The sequence below is a fragment of the Dreissena polymorpha genome, chromosome 15, assembly GCF_020536995.1.
Source record: "Dreissena polymorpha isolate Duluth1 chromosome 15, UMN_Dpol_1.0, whole genome shotgun sequence".
Taxonomy (NCBI): Eukaryota; Metazoa; Mollusca; class Bivalvia; order Myida; family Dreissenidae; genus Dreissena; species Dreissena polymorpha.
Window position 1 is genome coordinate 40433720 of NC_068369.1, and position 20931 is coordinate 40454650.

General features: G+C 37.3%; 1 protein-coding gene across 2 annotated transcripts; it reads left to right on the forward strand.

Annotated features, from left to right (window-relative positions):
* Positions 1-307: 307 nt before the first annotated feature.
* LOC127861047 (neuronal acetylcholine receptor subunit alpha-10-like) lies at positions 308-19586 on the forward strand. 2 transcript variants are annotated; one of them, XM_052399404.1, is made up of 9 exons: positions 308-492; positions 11211-11314; positions 14149-14315; positions 15530-15574; positions 15850-15959; positions 16429-16581; positions 17224-17615; positions 18121-18314; positions 18506-19586. In XM_052399404.1, the coding sequence occupies exons 2-9, from the start codon at positions 11236-11238 to the stop codon at positions 19187-19189; spliced, it is 1824 nt and encodes a 607-aa protein (XP_052255364.1). In that variant the 5' UTR covers positions 308-492; positions 11211-11235; the 3' UTR covers positions 19190-19586. The 2 variants fall into 2 exon arrangements, with proteins under 2 accessions (XP_052255364.1, XP_052255365.1); XM_052399405.1 differs by lacking the exon at positions 308-492 and adding an exon at positions 10602-10705.
* Positions 19587-20931: the final 1345 nt, after the last annotated feature.

The window sequence follows — 20931 nt, forward strand, 5'->3', positions numbered from 1 at the left end:
ATCTTACTATTAACAATGTTTAAAAAAGACTAGAAAGTTGTTAAAATTGATTATCTTCTTTTTTCAATTCTCTGACGAACAGTGCCGCTGTTATAGCTCGTGCATGTACATCGTATTACTGATCGGCAAAACAGCTATTGAATACAATTTTCGCGCCCATGGCGATCGATACCGCTATCTTAACTGGCTGTCCGTTGGAAGCCATGACTACAACAGTTAGTTTTTCCACAGCACTGACATCCATTGAAACCAGAATTTCAGTCAGTGAATAGATGATATTCAGCAGCTTAAGGATAACACAGAGGCACGGTGATTTCTATTGGTTAGTTTCCCAGACAACCGATTTCGACGATGTTGTTTTATTTCTTTCCGAAATCTCTTTGAGAACATGGTGAATGCTTGGGATATAACTATCGTGTGGTGTACGCGCGATCTGTCTCGAGATACACGACCTACTGAGCTGTAAAACATCAGAGGAAAGACAATTGATACGTATGTATTTTGATTTATATTACTCGTGTACACTATTCGTGTATTAACAGTTGATACTAATGCACTTATGTACTATTGTTGAAACGCTTTCAAAAATTCATTTCATTTGTATGTTTTTTTTTTAATTCGCAGAAACATATCAACTAACCCTTTTTTGTCAATCGAAGCGTCTTGAAAATTTCCGTAGTTCTATTCCAACTCATATTAAGAATGTATTTAACATTTGATGAACATTATCTTTCGGAACATATTGATGTGGACGGTATCTTTCAGTTATCTCAAACATGACATCAGATGTATGATGCAGTGTCTTTTTTTAACAAGATTCGGTATGAAAAATAATGATTAAACGAAACAAAAGAAAAGTCATTGCATTTTTCTTTCGCCAGCCATAAGTACGCTAATATAATACGATTAAGTGCTACGAATAGATAACTACTGAGTGCCTTATATTGACATAACATTCGTGTATTTGTCCTTTTGTCTGCCTTTTTATGTCCCGCAAATGGAAGTTCGGTGGCATATTAATTTCGCATCGTCCATCCATCCCGATTCTTGATCAAAGTTTAGTTCGACAAGTATTCCAATTTAGCGGATTTCGAATTATACTTCAAATGACAAAAGGAGACACAGTTTTTTGCCAAATTATATATGAATACTCGTTAAATCAAATGAGATCATGTTCTTCACCGCTATGATCTATGGAAAAAGCCAGAAGTAGCAACTTACAAGAAACGAAAATATTCCTCACAATTATATACACATCTTATTTGATTTATCAAATGAAAGTGTGCAAAACATTTGCCCTTATCTATATCAAGTCTCCGCAAATATGCACTAGCATTTTTAAAGCTGTTTTAGTTTGCATGAAATACTAAAAATTTCGTCTCTCTTTTGAGCTAATTCCTCCGCGGAAAGGAATCATTTCCCAGGCTGTATGCTTTATTAAGAACACGATTAAATCTTATGATTAATATCATCATATGTTCGGTAAAGATCGAGACGTGTAAAACAATACACTGTAAGTCGATGTTTTATCTATCACTTCGATACAACGCAGGAGCTTTGCAAAACTGCAGTGGAGTAAATGAAAACAGTTCGTTGAACCTTGTTGACTCTCAATAGAATTAATAATTCTTACGACCACGAATACACGGGATTGTATAAAGAGCTTAAAGAACAAGTGATTGCTATCAATCAGCACGCTGCCGTTGAATAGAGTATGCTCAAACAAATCCCCATAGGCGAAGATTGTGGCTTCTTGTTTTTCGGCCAATGAACTCAATGTTTAGATTGATTAGGTTCCGTGAGATTCTATCAAAACTATCATGAAGCTGCCCAATTACTTGCCTTGAAGTCTCACATACAAGTAGGCGAAGTTGTTATCAGTGTGGAGAAAGTTCAGTTTACAACATGATAAGCCGTAAATCAAGAGCCTAATCGCCCACATCCAACATAAAACATAAACATTCAACTGACTGGTAAGAGGGAAAGGTTCTCAATGTTATCCTGGCACTGACATTGATGCATGAATAAATTACAAAACTGTTACGATAAATATTTAGTTAACAAACCGTACGCGATTTAATTCAATTCAAGCGTCCATCACTATGCATACTGTTCTCGCACCGTTTTACTCGTGCGAAACGTGCACGAACAATACCGAATGCAAATGCAGAACACGAAAAAAGGTGAATAATTTATGCTAACGGAGTTCACAAGTGTCAGGGCAATACAGCAATACAGCTACAGCATCCCCCTACAACTTTATTTTATTTGATTAATTTTAATTTTTATAACAGTATAGTAAATACTTGTTTGTACATTGTGTTTAACATTTTAAACTACCCAATGAATAGCAACTTAAAAAAAATGGCAGGAAGATCATTTATACGAATGAGTTTTATTCAAGTCATTTCAGTGAAATGATTATATAATATGCAAATAATTACCACGGTCGATAACGCATATTTATGTATAGATTTTCAACAATGACATCTGTTAATGTACTTGTATATTATTTTAACACGCCTTCATTAAACTGATTAAATAATGTTAAACATTGGTGAACAATATCACAAAACAATCTCGTATAAATGTACAAAGATAAAACTAAGCTGTTATCAGTAATCAAACATAGTTTCATTTTTTTTTGCACATGCGCATATTGTTCCAATAATATTTTATTTTGATACAAGAAAAGAGTAACACTATATCCCTTCATTACTACGCACATAAATACTCTTTAAGCATGTAGCCGTTTGGAACCTAAAAATTGTTTGTACCATACTTGCATTTCTCGGGTGCATTTATATATGAGCCGTGCTCTGTGAAAAGGGGTTTAAAGCTTGTACGTTAAGTTTCGTCCCAGATTAGCCTGTTCAGCCCGCATAGGCTTATCAGGGACAACACTTTCCGCTTTCATGGAATTTTCTGATTAAAGGGGCCTTTTCACAGATTTTGGCATTTTTTAACTTATTCATTAAATGCTTTATATCGATAAATGTAAACATTGGATCGTAAAAGCTCCAGTAAAAAATCAAGAATAAAATTAAAAAAAGGAAAGAACATTGCCCGGACCAGGTTTCGAACCGGTGACCCCTAGAGTCCTGCCAGAGTACTGAAGTAAAAACGCTCTAGCCTACTGAGCTATTCCGCCGAGTACATACGTGTGAAGTATTTTATACCTTATATAAGCAATCTTCGTAGTTTCACAAAATTTAACGACAAAAACAGAACTCTCCAAATTATTCAATCGTTTCGCGTTGCAACGCTTTATAATTTTTAGGTTTTAAAATCGTCAAAAGATGCATATAATGGCTATATTAGACCATGGTAAATGTTCAGTATTACTGTTTCCTCACAAATATCATAACTAAAACGAAAATTTGCGAATCTTAAACAACTTTTTTCAATTTTGTCAATTTACCAAAGCGTGAAAAGATCCCTTTAAAGAAAGTCTCTTCTTGAGAAAAATCCAGTTTAGGCGGAAAATGTCGTCCCTGATTAGCATGTGCGAACTGCACTGGCATATCTGGGATGACACTTTACGCACACGGATTAAACCCCCTTTTCACAGAGCACGACTCATATTGTAAATTTGAGCCTCGTTCTGGGAGGACTGGGATTAATGTAGGTTCGTAAAGTCGTCCCACGTTTGTCTATGCGGTCCGCATAGTCTTATCAGGGACGACATTTTCCATTTACACTGGCTTTTCGCTAAGAAGGGGCTTCCTTTAAATGAAAAATAAAATAAAAGAGGAAAGTAGCGTCTCTGGTAAACGTGTTCATACTGCACAGGCTATTCTTGGACGTAACCTTACGCTGATGGGGGTTGTTATATAATATTTAATTATAAAATATTATTATTATAAATACAACCCTTATATACACTTATTAAGACATCATTTTATGTACCTAACCAATTAATTTATGTGACAAAGCAGTCAAGTCTGTCTTTACATTTTCCAAAATAGTGTTGGTAAAACGAAACAAAACACGAGAATGTTGAAAACGCACTATTGATAATACATAAGGCATTTAAAAGTACATTTGTATGCATATGTGCCCACATACACTTACTCTATGCCTCTACAAAGCAAAGAAATTGGAACAAAATGGCTGGAAATTAGGTTTTTTGTCACCAAAAAGAATTATTAGGTCACTGCTCAAATAAGGTTTCCTGGTCTTCTCCATATGGTATCCATGTGTTCCCAACATGGTCATTAAAAACGCAAATTTCTCCACAAGAAATAGTTTTCTGGAGAAACCCTGCTGAGAGGTTATAGCAGAAATGTGTTAGTTTGTTTAAATCCTTTAATGATTGTAGTGGCTTGCACATTGACGCAGTTTTTTCTCCCCTAAATGCCTGAACATGGTCCTTTTTGTCCGATCTTCTACTTCAGAGAGCCACATTTCGCTCATTTTGTAAGAAAATCTGTCAGGATTTTTTCTACATGTAGGCCAATACCTTTGTTATCAATGTTAATACACAGTTGTTTCAAATTGGACTTCGATGATTTTATTTTTTCCAATTTACTTACCCTATGTAAGTTCATGCTAAAATATTGAGCACTGCTCCAGTGGTATTACACTGCTCACAAGGTATCGGGTTTCTTCGGGTGGGAATGATAACTCTATCCTGGAAGATGTTTATTTCCTTTTAACAGTTTTGTTAAATGCAGACAATACGTTCAAATAATGTCAAGCGAAAATCTTTTAGACATAGTTTTCAAACTTGTAAACCAGAAAATAATCGCCTGCTGACCAACTAACACATCATTAAAAACCGAAATAAGTGTACGGTAAAAGCAATCTACGAAATTCTAATTTCAAACTTGCACATAGTTTCCTACTTCTAAACGTAAACAGATTTGTCTGATGCAATTTAAGATATCAACATTTCCAATTTTGATTTGTGGTTGTGAAATCAATATCACACGAATCACTATGGTATTTATTGTCTAGTACTAAATGCTTTTCAGCTTGAACATCCCACATATTTTCACTGCAAGTAGCGTCAAGTTCGATGATGTGTTGTATATTATTGCTTGTAAAATATCAATGGTAATATGAATTTTCCCAAATCCCATATTTGATTATGCGGGATACACAATTTCCATAAGTCTCATTATTTTTGATTTTAGGTACAGAGACGATCTTTTTATTTCTTATTAATGCACTCTTGAATAAATGTCAATCTCGCGGACGATAAAATAAATGGAACTGGACAAAGTTATTAAAATCGACCTGTTGCTTGCCGATTTTTTGCGTGCAATGTGTGGTACTCAACATACTTTAAAGACTACTGTTGTTTTACACATTTAATCATGTTATTTAAGAAAACAAAACATCAATAAATCACTGTGTAATACCCATCTCTGTTGAGCCCACTGTGTAATACCACCCTCTGTTGAGCCCACTTTGTAATACCACCCTCTGTTGAGCCCTATGTGTAATACCACCCTCTGTTAAGCCCACTGTGTAATACCACCGTCTGCTGAGCCCAGTTTGTAATACCACCCTCTGTTGAGCCCACTGTGTAATACCACCCTCTGTTGAGCCCACTGTGTAATACCATCCTCTGTTGAGCCCACTTTGCAATACCACCCTCTGTTTAGCCCACTTTGTAATACCACCCTCTGTTGAGCCCGCTTTGTAATACCACCATCTGTTGAGCCCACTGTGTAATACCAACCTCTGTTGAGCCCACTGTGTAATACCACCCTCTGTTGAGCCCAGTTTGTAATACCGCCCTCTGTTGAGCCCACTTTGTAATACTACCCTCTGTTAAGCCCAGTTTGTAATACCACCCTCTGTTAAGCCCAGTTTGTAATACCACCCTCTGTTGAGCCCAGTTTGTAATACCATCCTCTGTTGAATCCACTCTGTAATTCCACCCTCTGTTGAACCCACTTTGTAATACCACCCTCTGTTGAGCCCACTGTGTAATATCACACTCTGTTGAGCTAACCGTGTAATACCACCCTCTGTTAAGCCCACTGTGTAATACCACCCTCTGTTAAGCCCACTATGTAATACCACCCTCTGTTAAGCCCACTGTGTAAAACCACGCTCTGTTAAGCCTACTGTGTAATACCACCCTCTGTTGAGCCCACTTGGTAATACCCCCCTCTGTTGAGACCACTTGGTAAAACCACCCTCTGTTGAGTCCACTTTGTAATACCACCCTCTGTTTAGCCCACTTTGTAATACCACCCTCTGTTGAGCCCACTGTGTAATACCACCCTCTATTAAGCCCACTGTGTAATACCACCCTCTGTTGAGCCCACTTTTTAATACCACCCTCTGTTGAGCCCACTGTGAAATACTACCCTCTGTTGAACCCACTTTGTAATACCACCCTCTGTTGAGCCCACTTTGTAATACCACCCTCTGTTAAGCTCACTGTGTAATACCACCCTCTGTTGAGCCCACTATGTAATACCACCCTCTGTTGAGCCCACTTTGTAATACCACCCTCTGTTGAGCCCACTTTGTAATACCATCCTCTGTTGAGCCCACTGTAATACCACCCTCTGTTGAGCCCACTTTGTAATACCACCCTCTGTTGAGCCCAGTTTGTAATACCACCCTCTATTGAGCCCACTTTGTAATACCACTCTCTGTTAAGCTCACTGTGTATTACCACCCTCTGATGAGCCCAGTTTGTAATACAACCCTCTGTTGAGCCCAGTTTGTAATACCACCCTCTGTTGAGCCCACTTTGTAATACCACCCTCTGTTGGGCCCACTTTGTAATACCACCCTCTGTTAAGCCCACTTTGTTATACCACCCTCTGTTGAGCCCACTTTGTAATTCCAACCTCTCTTGAGCCCACTTTGTAATTCCGCCCTCTGTTAAGCTCACTGTGTTATACCATCCTCTGTTGAGCCCAGTTTGTAATACCACCCTCTGTTGAGCCCACTGTGTAATTCCACCCTATGTTGAGCCCACTTTATAATACCACCCTCTGTTGAGCCCGCTGTGTTATTTCACCCTCTGTTGAGCCCACCGTGTAATACCACCCTCTGTTGAGCGAACTTTGTAATACCACCCTCTGTTGAGCCCACTGTGTAATACCACCCTCTGTTGAGCCCACTGTGTAATTCCACCCTCTGTTGATAGTGTTTTTTCCAGGCCGTTTTAGCGTGGCGAATCGCCATGTCCCTTTTTTGGAGCGCCACGCTGCCCATTTCAAAGCCATTTAGCACCACGCTGCCCTTTCCAAAGGCCGCCGCCCTGCCCTTTCGTGAGCACCCGCTGTTTTCTGCCCTTATTGATAACATCTTAATTGCCCCTTGATTAAATTTCTAAGCCGACTAGTATCAGATTATGGCCTCCGAGGCAGCGCGTTTGTGAATTAGTAATGCGTGAATAACCCCATGTCAGTATCAATCGATATGTTATACCACTAATCGGTCGGTAATGTGTACTCGTCCACGATAAAATCGTGGACTGTTACTTCGGAGACTTTTGATGAAAAGCTCGATGTTATCCTCGTGGCAATTGTGTATTTCATACATAATTCAGTTATATCAAAACATATATTTTTACCCATAATTACATTTTAAAACACAAACAAATTAATTATTTATCGATATCGTCTTTAAGATAATTAATTATTGAATTATTTACTGAGACGTATACTAATTAAACATAATGGGAATCGCGTATAAGGCGGACGTATTGGACGATTTTACGTTGCTATGCGCACCTGTCGATTACATCATTTGACATTTGGACAACATGGCGGACATACAGAAATAAATTGTGACTCGGCAAACATGGCAAATAACGTCGTAAACGATCGAATTAACGATGGAGATTATACATTTGGAAGGAATTAATTAAATGTCTGTGATAATCAACGATGCATTAGCATGTTTTAGATAGCAACAACATACTTATTTGTAATCTACTCAGTGGGTGTATTACGATATTTCACGGAAACGAGTGCTTGCATATTGTTAGCGATCAGTTTATTCGCAATATTAAACATTTTACAAGATTATCGTTAGAAATGGGATAGACAAACATGGTTTCGTTTATATGTTATTGGATCTGTGTTTAATCAGATTCATATGCATATATTGATTTATTATGTTTGTCGTGCTGTACAGTGTATTGAAACAGCATGGAACTTAAATGTACATTGCAAGGTAAATATATTAATATAAATCAAAGTAAGGTAAATACATCAATTACTATATACCATTAAATGTGCTTGTTTATATCTTATGTTTTTCCACAACTGCCTCTGATGCGATTACATGTTTCTCCCTCATTCAGGTAATCACAGAACGTTTTTGCCCTTTTTTTGCCTCAACTGCGCGCTAAAATGCCCTTTTGGAAAGAAATGCGCCATGCCCCTTTGCACTCCTGGGAAAAACACTAGAACTTGAGCCCACTTTGTAATACCACCCTCTGTTAAGCCCACTTTGTTATACCACCCTCTGTTAAGCCCACTTTGTAATACCACACTCTGTTGAGCCCACTCTGCAATACCACCCTCTGTTAAGCCCACTGTGTAATACCACCCTCTGTTGAGCCCACTGTGTAATACCACCCTCTGTTGAGCCCACTTTGTAATAACACCCTCTGTTGAGCCCACTTTGTAATACCACCCTCTGTTGAGTCCACTTTGTAATACCACCCTCTGTTAAGCCCACATCTACTCAATGATGAATGTCATGCTCAGACTCAACGGGTCACACTAAAGAGCTAAGCTTTGGGGAAAAAGTACTTAAAGCATGTGAGTAAGGTATCTCCCCAGATTAGCACGTGTACTCCGCACAGGATATTCAGGGACGACAACTTCCGCTTATATGGATTTTTTTTGTTAAAAAATTCTCTACTTTGCGAAATTCCACATTTAGCGGAAAGTGTCGTCCATGATAAGCCTGTGTGGACTGCTTATCTGGGACTACACTTCACGCACATGCTTTACGTCCCGTTTTTATCCAGAGTTTTCATAAAGGGGCCTTTTCACGTTTTGGTACATTGTCAAAATTAAAAAAATGTTTCAGATTCGCAAATTTTCGTTGTAATATTTGTGAGGAAACAGTAAAGTATGCAATTCATCACTAATTGTCTGAGCACGGATGGCCGAGTGGTCTAAGCAATATACTTTAACTCCAGGGGTCAATGGTACGAACCCAGTTGAGTTACTTTTTTTCTTTCTTTAATTTTATTCTTGTTTTTTTTACTGGAGCCTTTTATATAGAATGTTTACATTTAGCAATATTAAGCATTAAATGACAAACCTCAATACATGTCCAAATCTGTGAAAAGGCCCCTTGGGTCCAAGACCTGATATTGAAATAACTATTAAACTCATAGATTAATATCTTCTGTTTCAACTAAAGCACATATTGATCAAACAATTGACGTCATTTTGTCGATTTTGAATTCAGCATTATTGAGCTGAGTTTCATTAACTGCATTAATTTGGGAATCGGGAAAAGCAATTACAGTGAACTAGAGAAATTAATCAATCATCATTCTTAAGAAAAGTGAGTTAAAGTTAAAATCCTTGATAATAATTTTAAGAAAGCATACATCGTGCGCACAAACTACAAGACTTGAGTCATCACAGTGTTTAACTCTTTACCCCTTATAAACGCATTTTGACGCATTTGAAGTCCTTTAGAAAATCATATTAAATTTAAGTCCTTTCTTAATATATTAAAGTTTGAAAGGCTTCATTTCCAATCCTAAGATAATGATGAGCAGCAAACAGCATAAAACCTGAACAGACTGTGAGTTACTCGCAGGCTGTTCTGATTTTATACTATTCGCACATAGCCATTTTCACTTTGCTTCTAAAAGGGAAAGGTTTAAGGTTATGCTACTTCATGCCTACATAAAATGTTCTGTTAATGGCGCAATTGTGACCCCCATGAGAAATGTCTTAGTTTATGCCATCTTGAAACTCCTTCGATTCTCTGTTTTTCATGTATATCTTATCTTCAGTCTCTATCAACAGCGCTGAATGAGATTGTCAATCAACAGGACGAATTTAATATAAAATAAATCAGTATGGGGCTTGATACGTTGGGAAGAATACAAAAAATCATTTGATTTGCGTGAAGTCCATATTTAGAGGACGTTTCTAAGACTGCCAATTAAACTTTGGAAATCAATTGAAAGTGCACCAAACTCGATTTGTGTATCTCTACTAAGATTTGAAATCAATACATTTATAATTTTATGATTACATAACCAGTACATATTTCAGTTTATTTTGAAATCGAATCTTAATGCATTATCACATTAAAACAAATAAAATTAGTTGCTTTATTTTAATCTTTTTGATGTATTTTGTTTTTCATACAATCATGTTGTTATTAAATGAATTTCCTTAATGAATTCGAATTTTTGAATGCATAAGCTTCATATTTATATTCTGAGCAGATCTTGTTAAATTGATTTCCTTTCATCGTAACTTCTTGTCTCCCATTGTTTGTAAGTGATAGCATGTCACACTTAGTGCGAGGTCGCAACACATGGCAGACTTCTATAGTGAATATATAGGAATAATGAAATTTCAGACCAATTATTAGGAGAGAAATTGTCATCAACACCCGTTTGTCTTTTATATAGGCACGTGACCAATTGCCTATACATCCACGAAAAGATATCGATCTCGGCATAAAACATAAAAATGATAAAAGCTGGGCTGAACGCCATTGACCAGTTAATGTGAAGCTTGTAAGTTTCAAAGTATGTTGAAACTTGTCTTGTTTAACAATTGAAGAAATAAGCACCTTATAATGCAATGATAATCGTAATCCAGATCAGGAATAAACCACAAAAAGGTTGTAAAAAAGATTACATCGTTATGATGTATACGCAAATACTATTATGAACACAGCATTCAATTATTTTCTATTCAAGACTTTAACTTGGATTTGTGCGCGTCATTTGCAGAGGCATTTTTTAGAATAACAGGAACCTGTATGGACTTTTTATATAATCGCTAAATTTTCCAACCACATATGAATGTGGCAACTCCTTAATTAAAATGGTGAAGTCAATGTACTCTCCAGAACCAACATATCTCAAACGAATAACACAATATTAACGATCAGTAGTCTTAGAACTGTGATATTTTTAGTAGCAGACGTTGCTATTCTGTTTGAAGGTATAATGCATATTTTGTATTATGGACTTAGTATATAGTCGATTGTATAAATATTTATTTTTCTCTCTTCAGAGCTATCAAATGTGCATCTCTGGCTATGGCATCTGTTACCCGTGGCATACTTTATTTATCCGTCACTTTGACGGCAGTATTAAATGACGTCATCTCTTCTTATGGTAAAACATGTATTTGAATGCACTATTTAGCTAAACTCTTGTATACTTAAGAAAAAATATTTTTCTATCATGGTTTGTTGTCGAATAACACACAGTTAGGAGTATAGATGCGTAGGAATTAAATCACGAGTGCGAAGCACGAGTGATATGATAACAAGCAATATTTTCTTCATTTATTCGGAACTATTTTTGAAACATTAAGCTCCGCCCATAATTTTAGACCGGTTTTTAGCTCCACTGGCCAGAGGCCGGCGGGGCTTATGTCATGGTCCTGTGTCCGTCGTGCGTGCGTGCGTGCGTCCGTGCGTTAGCTTTTTCTTTAAACATCTTCTTCTCTTAAAGTACTGGTTCAATTCTGATGAAATTTCTCAGGAATGTTCCTTGGGTGAACCTCTTTCAAATATGTTCAATTATGCCCCTGGGGTCAAACCCCGCCCCTGGAGTCACAAAATTGAAAATTTGCTTATATAAGGCCTATATTGTGAAAACTTTCAAAATATTCTCGTCCATAACCATTGGGCCTAGGGTTATCAAATTGAGTATGTAGAGACATCTAATAGTCCTCTACCGAACTTTATCAAATTCTGCCCCTGGGGTCAAATTTGACCTTGCCCCGGGAGTCACAAAATTGAACAAATGCTTATATAAAGCCTATTTTGTGCAAACTTTCAAAATCTTCTTGTCCATAACCTCAGTGCCTAGGGCTACCAAATTCGGTATGTAGTGACATCTTATAGTTCTCTACTTAGTTTGTTCAAATTATGCCCCTGGGGTCAAATTTAACCCTGCCCCGGGGGTCACAAAAATGGACATATACTTAATATATCCACGGCACGCGAAATCTCTCCGCATTTTACACTGGTAGATTCTGCCTAAGCATTTTTAAAACGAGCGATATAATTGGCTGTCGTTTCTCAATCTTCCAATTAAAATCGGTTTTCATAAAATGTGTTTGGTATTTTGTATACAAATGGCGCCTTTGTGAAGCGAAAATTAAGATTATTGAAATAACAAATATCAATCGAATTAACGACTGACATCATATAGTTTGATAGGAATACTGAAATGTGTTTGACAACGAAAAGACTACGATTTAGATATAAGAAACACATATTTTGTTTAGAAATGTGCACAATGAATTTGTGTCACGGAAACCAGTGTTTCTGGATGCAAATTGGGAGTTCAGTCTACTCGCGAAGTAAAACAATTTAGAAGAGGATCTTTCGAACATGTAAATAGACAAACATGATTTGATTTATATGATAGTGGATTTGTGTATAATCCGATTCATATGCATAATCTGCTTTATTATGTCTGTCACGCTGTTCAGTTAACTGAAATAGCATTGAACTAAAGATGTGAAATGCAAGATATTGAAAGGTAAACAAATTATATATATTAATTTAACTCAGTTTAATTCATTAACACAAGAAGAACACTCAAGTGTGTTTGTTTATATTTAGTCCATTTACCTTGTTTATACATAACATTAAAAAAAAATTGTATTGTTTTGTTTGTTTTCACCAAATGGTTAGTAATATTATTTTATGTAAACATTCTCAAAAGTCTTTTTTATTATAGGCCATATTTATCAAAAAAAAGTTTTGAATGACATCATTTCATGATTTATAAACAGATTGCAAAACATATTGGTTCAAGATAAACTTAACAACAAATTGTTACATTGAAATAAAGTGATTTTAATATTCAGTAGCTAAAAAGTAAGGAGAATCCAACTTAAAAAAGATGTATCTATTAAAAGTATATTCTACAAATGCCGTGAACAATCCACTTGTTTTTGAAATGACTGCCGCTAAGTCTATTACTAGCAACCTATCCGGGAATAGGTCAGATACCTTATTTCAAAATATGGCAATCCTAGTATTTTTCAAAAACAAACATGACAGGTAACAAATGTCAGATGAAAAGTAACGGAAAGTTAGGTCAAGCTAATTGTTTGCCATGATATCTCTTTAAACCTCACGCCATATGCAAGTAGTGTTGTAATGATCGCAACATCTTGATGAAATATAATTCAATTTTTTGTTTCATAAACATTTACTTTGTTTAACAAACGACCTCTACAAAGTTATCATTCCTACTGCTTTTCGGCACCTCATGAACCTGAAAAATTCGTAACTTTATGTTTCTCAGGCAAATATCTTCTTTGTACAATAAACAATTTCTTCACCACGGTAACAATCCTGCTACACTCACTTATGCTTCAAGAATGAAGTAAAGTTCAGGTGATCTACGATAAGTAACAGAAACTTTGAAATCTACAAACACTTTTTGGAAGTTTGGAAAAAGATTCATGATTGAATGAAGGAACTTTCATTAATCTTGTAGAACATGCGTAGATTTGATCTTCAGCATATAAAAATATGTGAAAAAGAAAGAACGACAATATCTTTTGGAGAGATAAATGTACCTACGTTATAAGCAAAGGACCTGTGCGACAATTCCCAGACTTTTAAGTCTGTTTTGTTAACATCGTAGTAACGTTTTCCATATATAAAAAATGCTCACCCTTCCAACTTTAAACGCCCAGTGGGACGAGGGATAGAAAGAGAAAGTCACATGCTTGAGTACATTTCAACCCATGCGCATTGCACGCTTTTTTCGCATAAAAAACAGTGGAGCGATACAGGGCCACCATGGCCCTCTTGTTGTTCAATTTATTCAACATATTATTAAATAGAGGAAATTGTAATATATATGAAAGAAATGTTGCTTACGAAACCTTTGCATGGTTAAATGATACGGAAATTTATATGGCATTCCTCTTCCTGACAATTATCTGTACAATGTATATTCTATCAGGCATTTTTCAGAGTCGTCAACGCAAGAAAATCACAAGAACAGCGTTCTGATACCGGACGAGCAGAGGTTGTACGAGAGGCTCATGGATGGTTACGAAAAATCCGTGAGACCTGTCCGAAACTCGTCATCCGTACTACTTGTCAAGTTTGCTCTTCATCTTAATCAGATTATTGGACTGGTAAATACTTGTTTTGTTTAATATGTTAAACAAGAACATAACTATATTTATGGCTAGAATAAACTAAGGAAGTATAGTTGCCGTCGCTTGCACGAAACGTCTAGGGAACATTTTTATAGCCCTGCTTTCTTTGTGAGAACATTTTATTGCGCAGGAAATTGATTTCGCTTTCATTTAGAAGAACCTCTAATTCGTTGTTTCTTCAGGAAAGATTTGTTATCCTTGGGGAAATGAGTTCCGGGCAATGATTTGTGGCGAATACAAGTCTAAAAATTTACTGTTTATTCAGATTATAGTCCATGATGTTTATATTAACAGACGTTTGCGTTTTTAATGGGATGGCCGTAACAAAACTAATTATAAATATCAATGGACTGCTTAAATGTCTGCATGGTTTCTGATATCTTAAAAGTCTTTATATTTGACAAGCAATTAAAAGTAAATGAAACGTGGTTATATTAAATGCGATACTTTGCATATTTCGTAATTGTTATTCGTTATTTGGAAATCGTTAAATATGTCAATTAAAGTGAATTATTAAGGTTAATCTTATGGATATTGTACATTAATTTGATATATCGCTATGTGTTATGTGAACGGAATATAGCGTGATGACCTACATAGGAGCCGCGCTCTGTGAAAAAAGGGTTTAATGCGTGTGCGTAAAGTGTCGTCCAAGATTAAACTGTGCTGTTTGCACAGGCTTATCAGGGAAGACACTTTCCGCCTTAACTTGATTTTTGCTAAGAAGAGACTGTCTTGAAAGGAAAAATATCATAAAAGCGGAAAGTGTCGTCCCCGATTAGCCTGTGCGGACTGTACAGTCTAATCTGGGATGACACTTTTCGCACAGGCATGAAGCCGCTTTTTTCACAGTACACGGCACATATGTTTAGTCAATACTGATTATGTATTCAACGGACATGACACTTGAGTTACACACGCATAACTATGCAACATATTTACGCGTTGGTTCATTTTCGATCATGACATGTGCCTCGATGATAATCTATATATTTGCTTTGTGTTTTGCTATATGATTTTTGCGTTTATTATAGCCTTCATTATTGCTTTTGTGACATCAGTTTGACTTTGTTTAAATTCCGAAATCAAAGAAAGGTTAAATATCGATTTCAAACATTTGAAGTTGACGCACACCATCACGACATTGTATAAGGTTTAGTATGTGTTCAACCAAAGGAATTTTCTTTCAGGATGAAAGACACCAAGTTTTGACGACCAATGTGTTTATTGACCAAGTAAGGCATTTGATGAATATGTAAGTCGTGTACGCAAGCCAATTAAGCAAAGGAACATAAAACAATTCTGAGACAATTAATGATTAGAATCATGTTATATCATGTAAATTTATGTTTAGTCAATAACGCCAAACACGGATCCGATGCCATTTTGTCATTTGTGTATTGTTTTGAAACAATCAGTTACAGCATTACTTTTTGGAATAAAAAATTTATAAATGTTACTGGCACTGGGTCTATCAGGCGCTTATAGTTGCTATTTTGCTCATTGTCAGCAATGGATGGACGATAATTTGAGTTGGGACCCAGTCGAGTACAACAACATCCGGTCTATCCGGATACCAGCGAGCAACGTTTGGCTCCCTGACACGTTTATCTATAACAAGTATCATTTTTCCCTTCCTTATTCTTTTAACGTTCACTCTTCTTATTGTTTCGGCTTAAACCAGTCGATTGGTATTGAAATGTCATATATACACGCACTACAAATCTTATATTTAAACAAATGTTTGTCATTAAGTGTAAACTTTGGTAAATTCATGATACAGGTTCCAAAATTTAAAGTTTCCGGCTTTACGCATTACGCAGCAGAAAATGGACCTAATTTGAACTGTTCATAAAAGGTCCATGTTTGGGCATGTCACAGAATTCCAATCCAGAAAAGATTTGTGCTCTAGTGACTTCAAATACAATTTAATATTTTTGTTTACCTGTGTTCACGAAGTCAGAAAATTCTTATTTATACGTGGCATTTTTTCACCTCACTGGCCGTTAAGGTTATACAAACACAATGCTTGAAAACAAATGGCCAACTATAACACCAATATTTCAACTTAAGTTTCATTTTTCGCAAGCGCCGATGGTGGTTCCACAGGCTTTATGAAGGGCACGTACGTTCTCGTCAATCACAACGGGACTGTACTCTGGCCTGTACCTGTCAAGCTGAAGAGCTCCTGTAAAGTCGACATCACTTACTTCCCCTTCGACGATCAAATTTGCTTTCTGAAGTAAGACAGATATTGTACATGTTCATAGCACGACAAACTTAACCTGGCCTTAGCGAACTAAAAACGCATAAATTATGCTAAGATTACTTCCTCCATTTGCATTCAATTAATTGTGTTCGATCACCTTCTAGACGAGTTTGTTGAAGGCAATTCAGTATACTTTGTGAGGCACGCTGCAATCGATTGAAATCGAATGCAGTATTGACAATTATATATTGATCGTAACAGTGTTTTAATATATTCACGCATACAATTAATAATGACGAGCTACAATTCAAACATGCACATTAAAAGAGTGTAACACCACGTAAAGATAAATGCCATTTCCTGAATAGCATCATTACATTCACATGCATCACATTGTCATCATTTATTTTATTGTCATTATAAATATCGGAGGAGCCATTTTCAAAAATACCCCGCAAAAACTGTAAATACATAAATTTTGCTCATAATACATAGATATACAATTCAGTAACCAACGTTGCTACTAATGATATTGACGATCCGTAAATCGTAACTAGCTTTACCATAAAAGGTTAATCCTAATTCTCGTCACACCTTTTGTACAATGAAAATCATTACATAGTTAACACACAAATTTATTATTTGGGGAAAAAAATGAAATAACTCCCTGTCTAGGTTCGGGTCGTGGATCTACAGCGGAGCGTGGATGGACTATGAGAAAATGTACGACGACCGGGCCATTGAACTCTCTACGTACGTGAACAACAGCGAGTGGGACCTGCTCTCAGTCGTCTTGGAGAAAGGCTTCCGCATGCACTCATGCTGCGACGACACGTACCCGGATCTTACGTACACGCTGCAAGTGCGCCGGAAGACCTTCTACTACATCTTCAACATCATCGTTCCGTGTATCATGCTCTCCATCCTCACACTGCTGACGTTTTGGCTGCCGCCGACTTCTGGGGAGAAGATCACGCTAGGCCTGTCGGTGTTCTTGGCGTTCTCGATGTTCATGCTGCTGATAGCGGAGGAGGTACCCGCCACATCAGAGGCCGTTCCACTGATCGGTAATTTATCAGAATTGTTCATTGAAAATGACTACTAGCTGATTACCAATGATCTGAGCCGCGATCTGGGAAAACAGATCTGAATGCAGGTGGGTACAGTCATCTAAATAAGCTTGTGATGTCCTCGCAGGCTTATCAGGAACAAGACCTTCCGCCCAGACTGGAGTTTCGTTTAGAATAGACTTCCTTTAAAGAAAATTTTTCATTAAAGTAGAAAGTATCTTTTATGATTGGCTTTTGGGTACTGCACAGGCTAATCTTGGACGACACTTCAAGCCCCGTTTGCCCTGAGCGCGGCTCAATTATACGTGTATTACATCGTTATGTGTATTTGTATCGTGTTATAAGTCAAGGAGAACAAACTTGTTAGTAGCCGAGTGTAGGCGTTTATTTTTCTGAAAGATAATGCGTAGACGGGTCAGTAAAAAGAAACACCTTTTGCAGTCAGGAAGTCACCAAATAATCTCTTCTCTTGTTTTATCTTACTGTGGATTTCTTTTTTCAGGTATATATCTATGTGTAGTCATGACACTCACGTCTTTGTCCGTCATTATGGCGGTAATGGTTATCAACTTGTACAACAGAGGGGCCAAAACCCGCAGAGCTCCGAAATGGGTCCGAGTTGTTGCTCTGCATTGGCTGTCTGTTCTTCTACGCATGAGCCACGATCTTCACAGACTCGTCGAATCTATCAATTTGGTATGTTCAAATGTGCTGAGAAATATAAGTACCGTGATACGAAATACAATTACCAGATACGAGAAGTTTATGTTTCTTTGTTGTGAAACTATATTGTGCAATTATACTTATTAGTTCAATTATTATTACTTAGATACATCAAATCCATGGTTCAAATCAAGATACATGATGATTATGTTTTCTGGCTACAGGAGAATGACGCAGGAATAGATACAAGAAAGTCTTCATTTAAACAGCGACGCCAGAACTCCATGCGGAAGACACGAGAGACGGCGCTGTCTTCTCTACAGGAATATACACTGTCCCGACAGAACACGCTGCGTCGACGCCAGAGTTCAGCGGAAAACCAGGCGGAGGAGGCGCTGACGTCAGATTTGAGACCGCTTAATCCACCAATACCATCGGAACCAGAACCAGAAGTCATTTGGCTGCGGCGTAACGAAGTTTACCCGGAAACATCTGCTCCGAAAACGAACAGTTTTGAGCTCCACGCTTCAAACCACTTGCATCCCAACGGAATACAATTGGACATTCACAAGAAAGAGGCACACCAATCAAAACGGAACAAGAAAACGTCTGATTCCCAACCGAAAATTAAGCGACCCCGTGTCTCAAACACGTGCCATATTGAAAAAGATTTCTCGCCGAAAGAAGGGGATGAAAAGAGTGAGCTGTATTTTAGAAAACTGATAGTTGTGGAATGGCAGCGCCTCGCAGCGGTTGTGGACCGTTTGTTGTTTTGGTTGTATTTCATCGGTACCATCGTATCCTACCTTGTCATACTTGTCATTATACCGAATGAAAACTACGCGTTATGGAACGCTAAGATAAATCATACGCCATATGCAAGGTCAGACAGCAGGTACACTATGTAACACGTGCATGATGAACCACTTTTCTTAACACGGTACGCCTACAAGTAAGACCCCAGTCACACCGGCGTGTCGTTTGCGCTGCGCGCGAAAATCGTAAATAAAGTATACTGAACATTGCGGTGCGCGATGAACGAATGCTATAGAAAGTCGCCACAGGCTTGGCTTCTTTTGAGGCTAGTCACATGTTTGTGTCATCAAATAGTAACTGCGTGTTTATTCAAATAGGACATTGGAAGTATTGTAGACGAGCAATAATGCATTACAGTGTTGTACTAAATTGTCATGTTAAATGCTGAACACACATACACATGAAGACATTATACATAACCATAAAACGTTTCGTTTGTTCTTTATTTCGTTACGTGCATGGATGCCCGAGAATACAGACGTAAATCTAGTTTTGTTACAGAAAGCATTAGTCACTTATAGACATACTAAAATGTTGAACGACATCGGTACAGATTTATATTTTGATATTCTTTTATTGTGAAGATGTACCGGTATGCATTTTTCGCGATAGTACACATTTATGCCGCGCTCTGAGAAAACCGGGTTTCATGAATGTTCGTTCAGTGTCGTTTCAGATTAGCCTGTGCATTCCGAATCGACTTATCTGGGACGACACTTTCCGCCCATACTGGATTTTAATGTAGAAAAAGTCGTCATTTCATAACAGAGGAAAGTTTGATCACTGATCAGCCTGCGCGGACTGCACAGGCTACTATGGTAGACACTGCATGCACATGCATTAAGCCCGTTTTCACAGATCGCGGTTCAATGATGTTGAATACTTTGGTTAAGCAAGTTTTTTTTCAGACACGTTCACATTTGTTGCAATTGCGAAATAGCTCAATCCAACTAAACACACCAAGAAGTACAATGGCTAAGTAATGCGGGTGTATGAAATTAATATCCTATTACATGTAATCTTATTTATCTTAACTTGTTTATGTTAACAGTCAATTCTCTAGTATTGAAAGGAGCTATTCATGGAAAAATATGAAGGATAGACATGTTAACGTCCGTGTGTGGTAGGATAATTGTCATATGGCGAATGAACGTTTACGAACTTGAAAACCGGTACATGTAATTCAAACCGTTTCTAGTTCATGGAAGATACACACATTATAAATGCTTTGATGACATTTTATGGCCGTGCGTTCTTATAGAGCCGGTGGGTCGGTTAAAGGGACAATGTTACAATTTTGCAAAATGACAATCAAAAAATGAAATAGATAAAAATAATCATGCATTATATAAAGACAAAATTACACTGCATGTAATGTTACAAATGTATGTACGTGTATTAGCGTAAAACAGAATCGGAAAATATAAAGAGTTGGTAACGAGTATTTAGCATTAACTCTTAAGTCTGCGAGGTGGTGTGTTACCTGTAAGCTTTTTCTTCAAGGGGTCCAGAGATCGAACCCCTGGGCAGGCATAGTAAAAAAATATTTTTTCCGTCTTATTATAATTATTTTAAACTATTTCAAATATTGCAGGTGCGTTACTTAATTAATTGAGTCGTGTTCTTAGAAAACTGGGCATAATGCATGTGCGTAAAGTGTCGTCCCAGATAAGCTTGTGCAGTCCGCACAGGTTAATCAGGGACGACACTTTCCGCCTAAATTGGATTTTTGCTCAGAAGAGACATTACAAAGAAACGAAATTGTCACTAAAGGCGGAAAGTGTCGTCCCTGCTTAGCCTGTGCAGTCCGCACAGGCTAATCTGGGACGACACT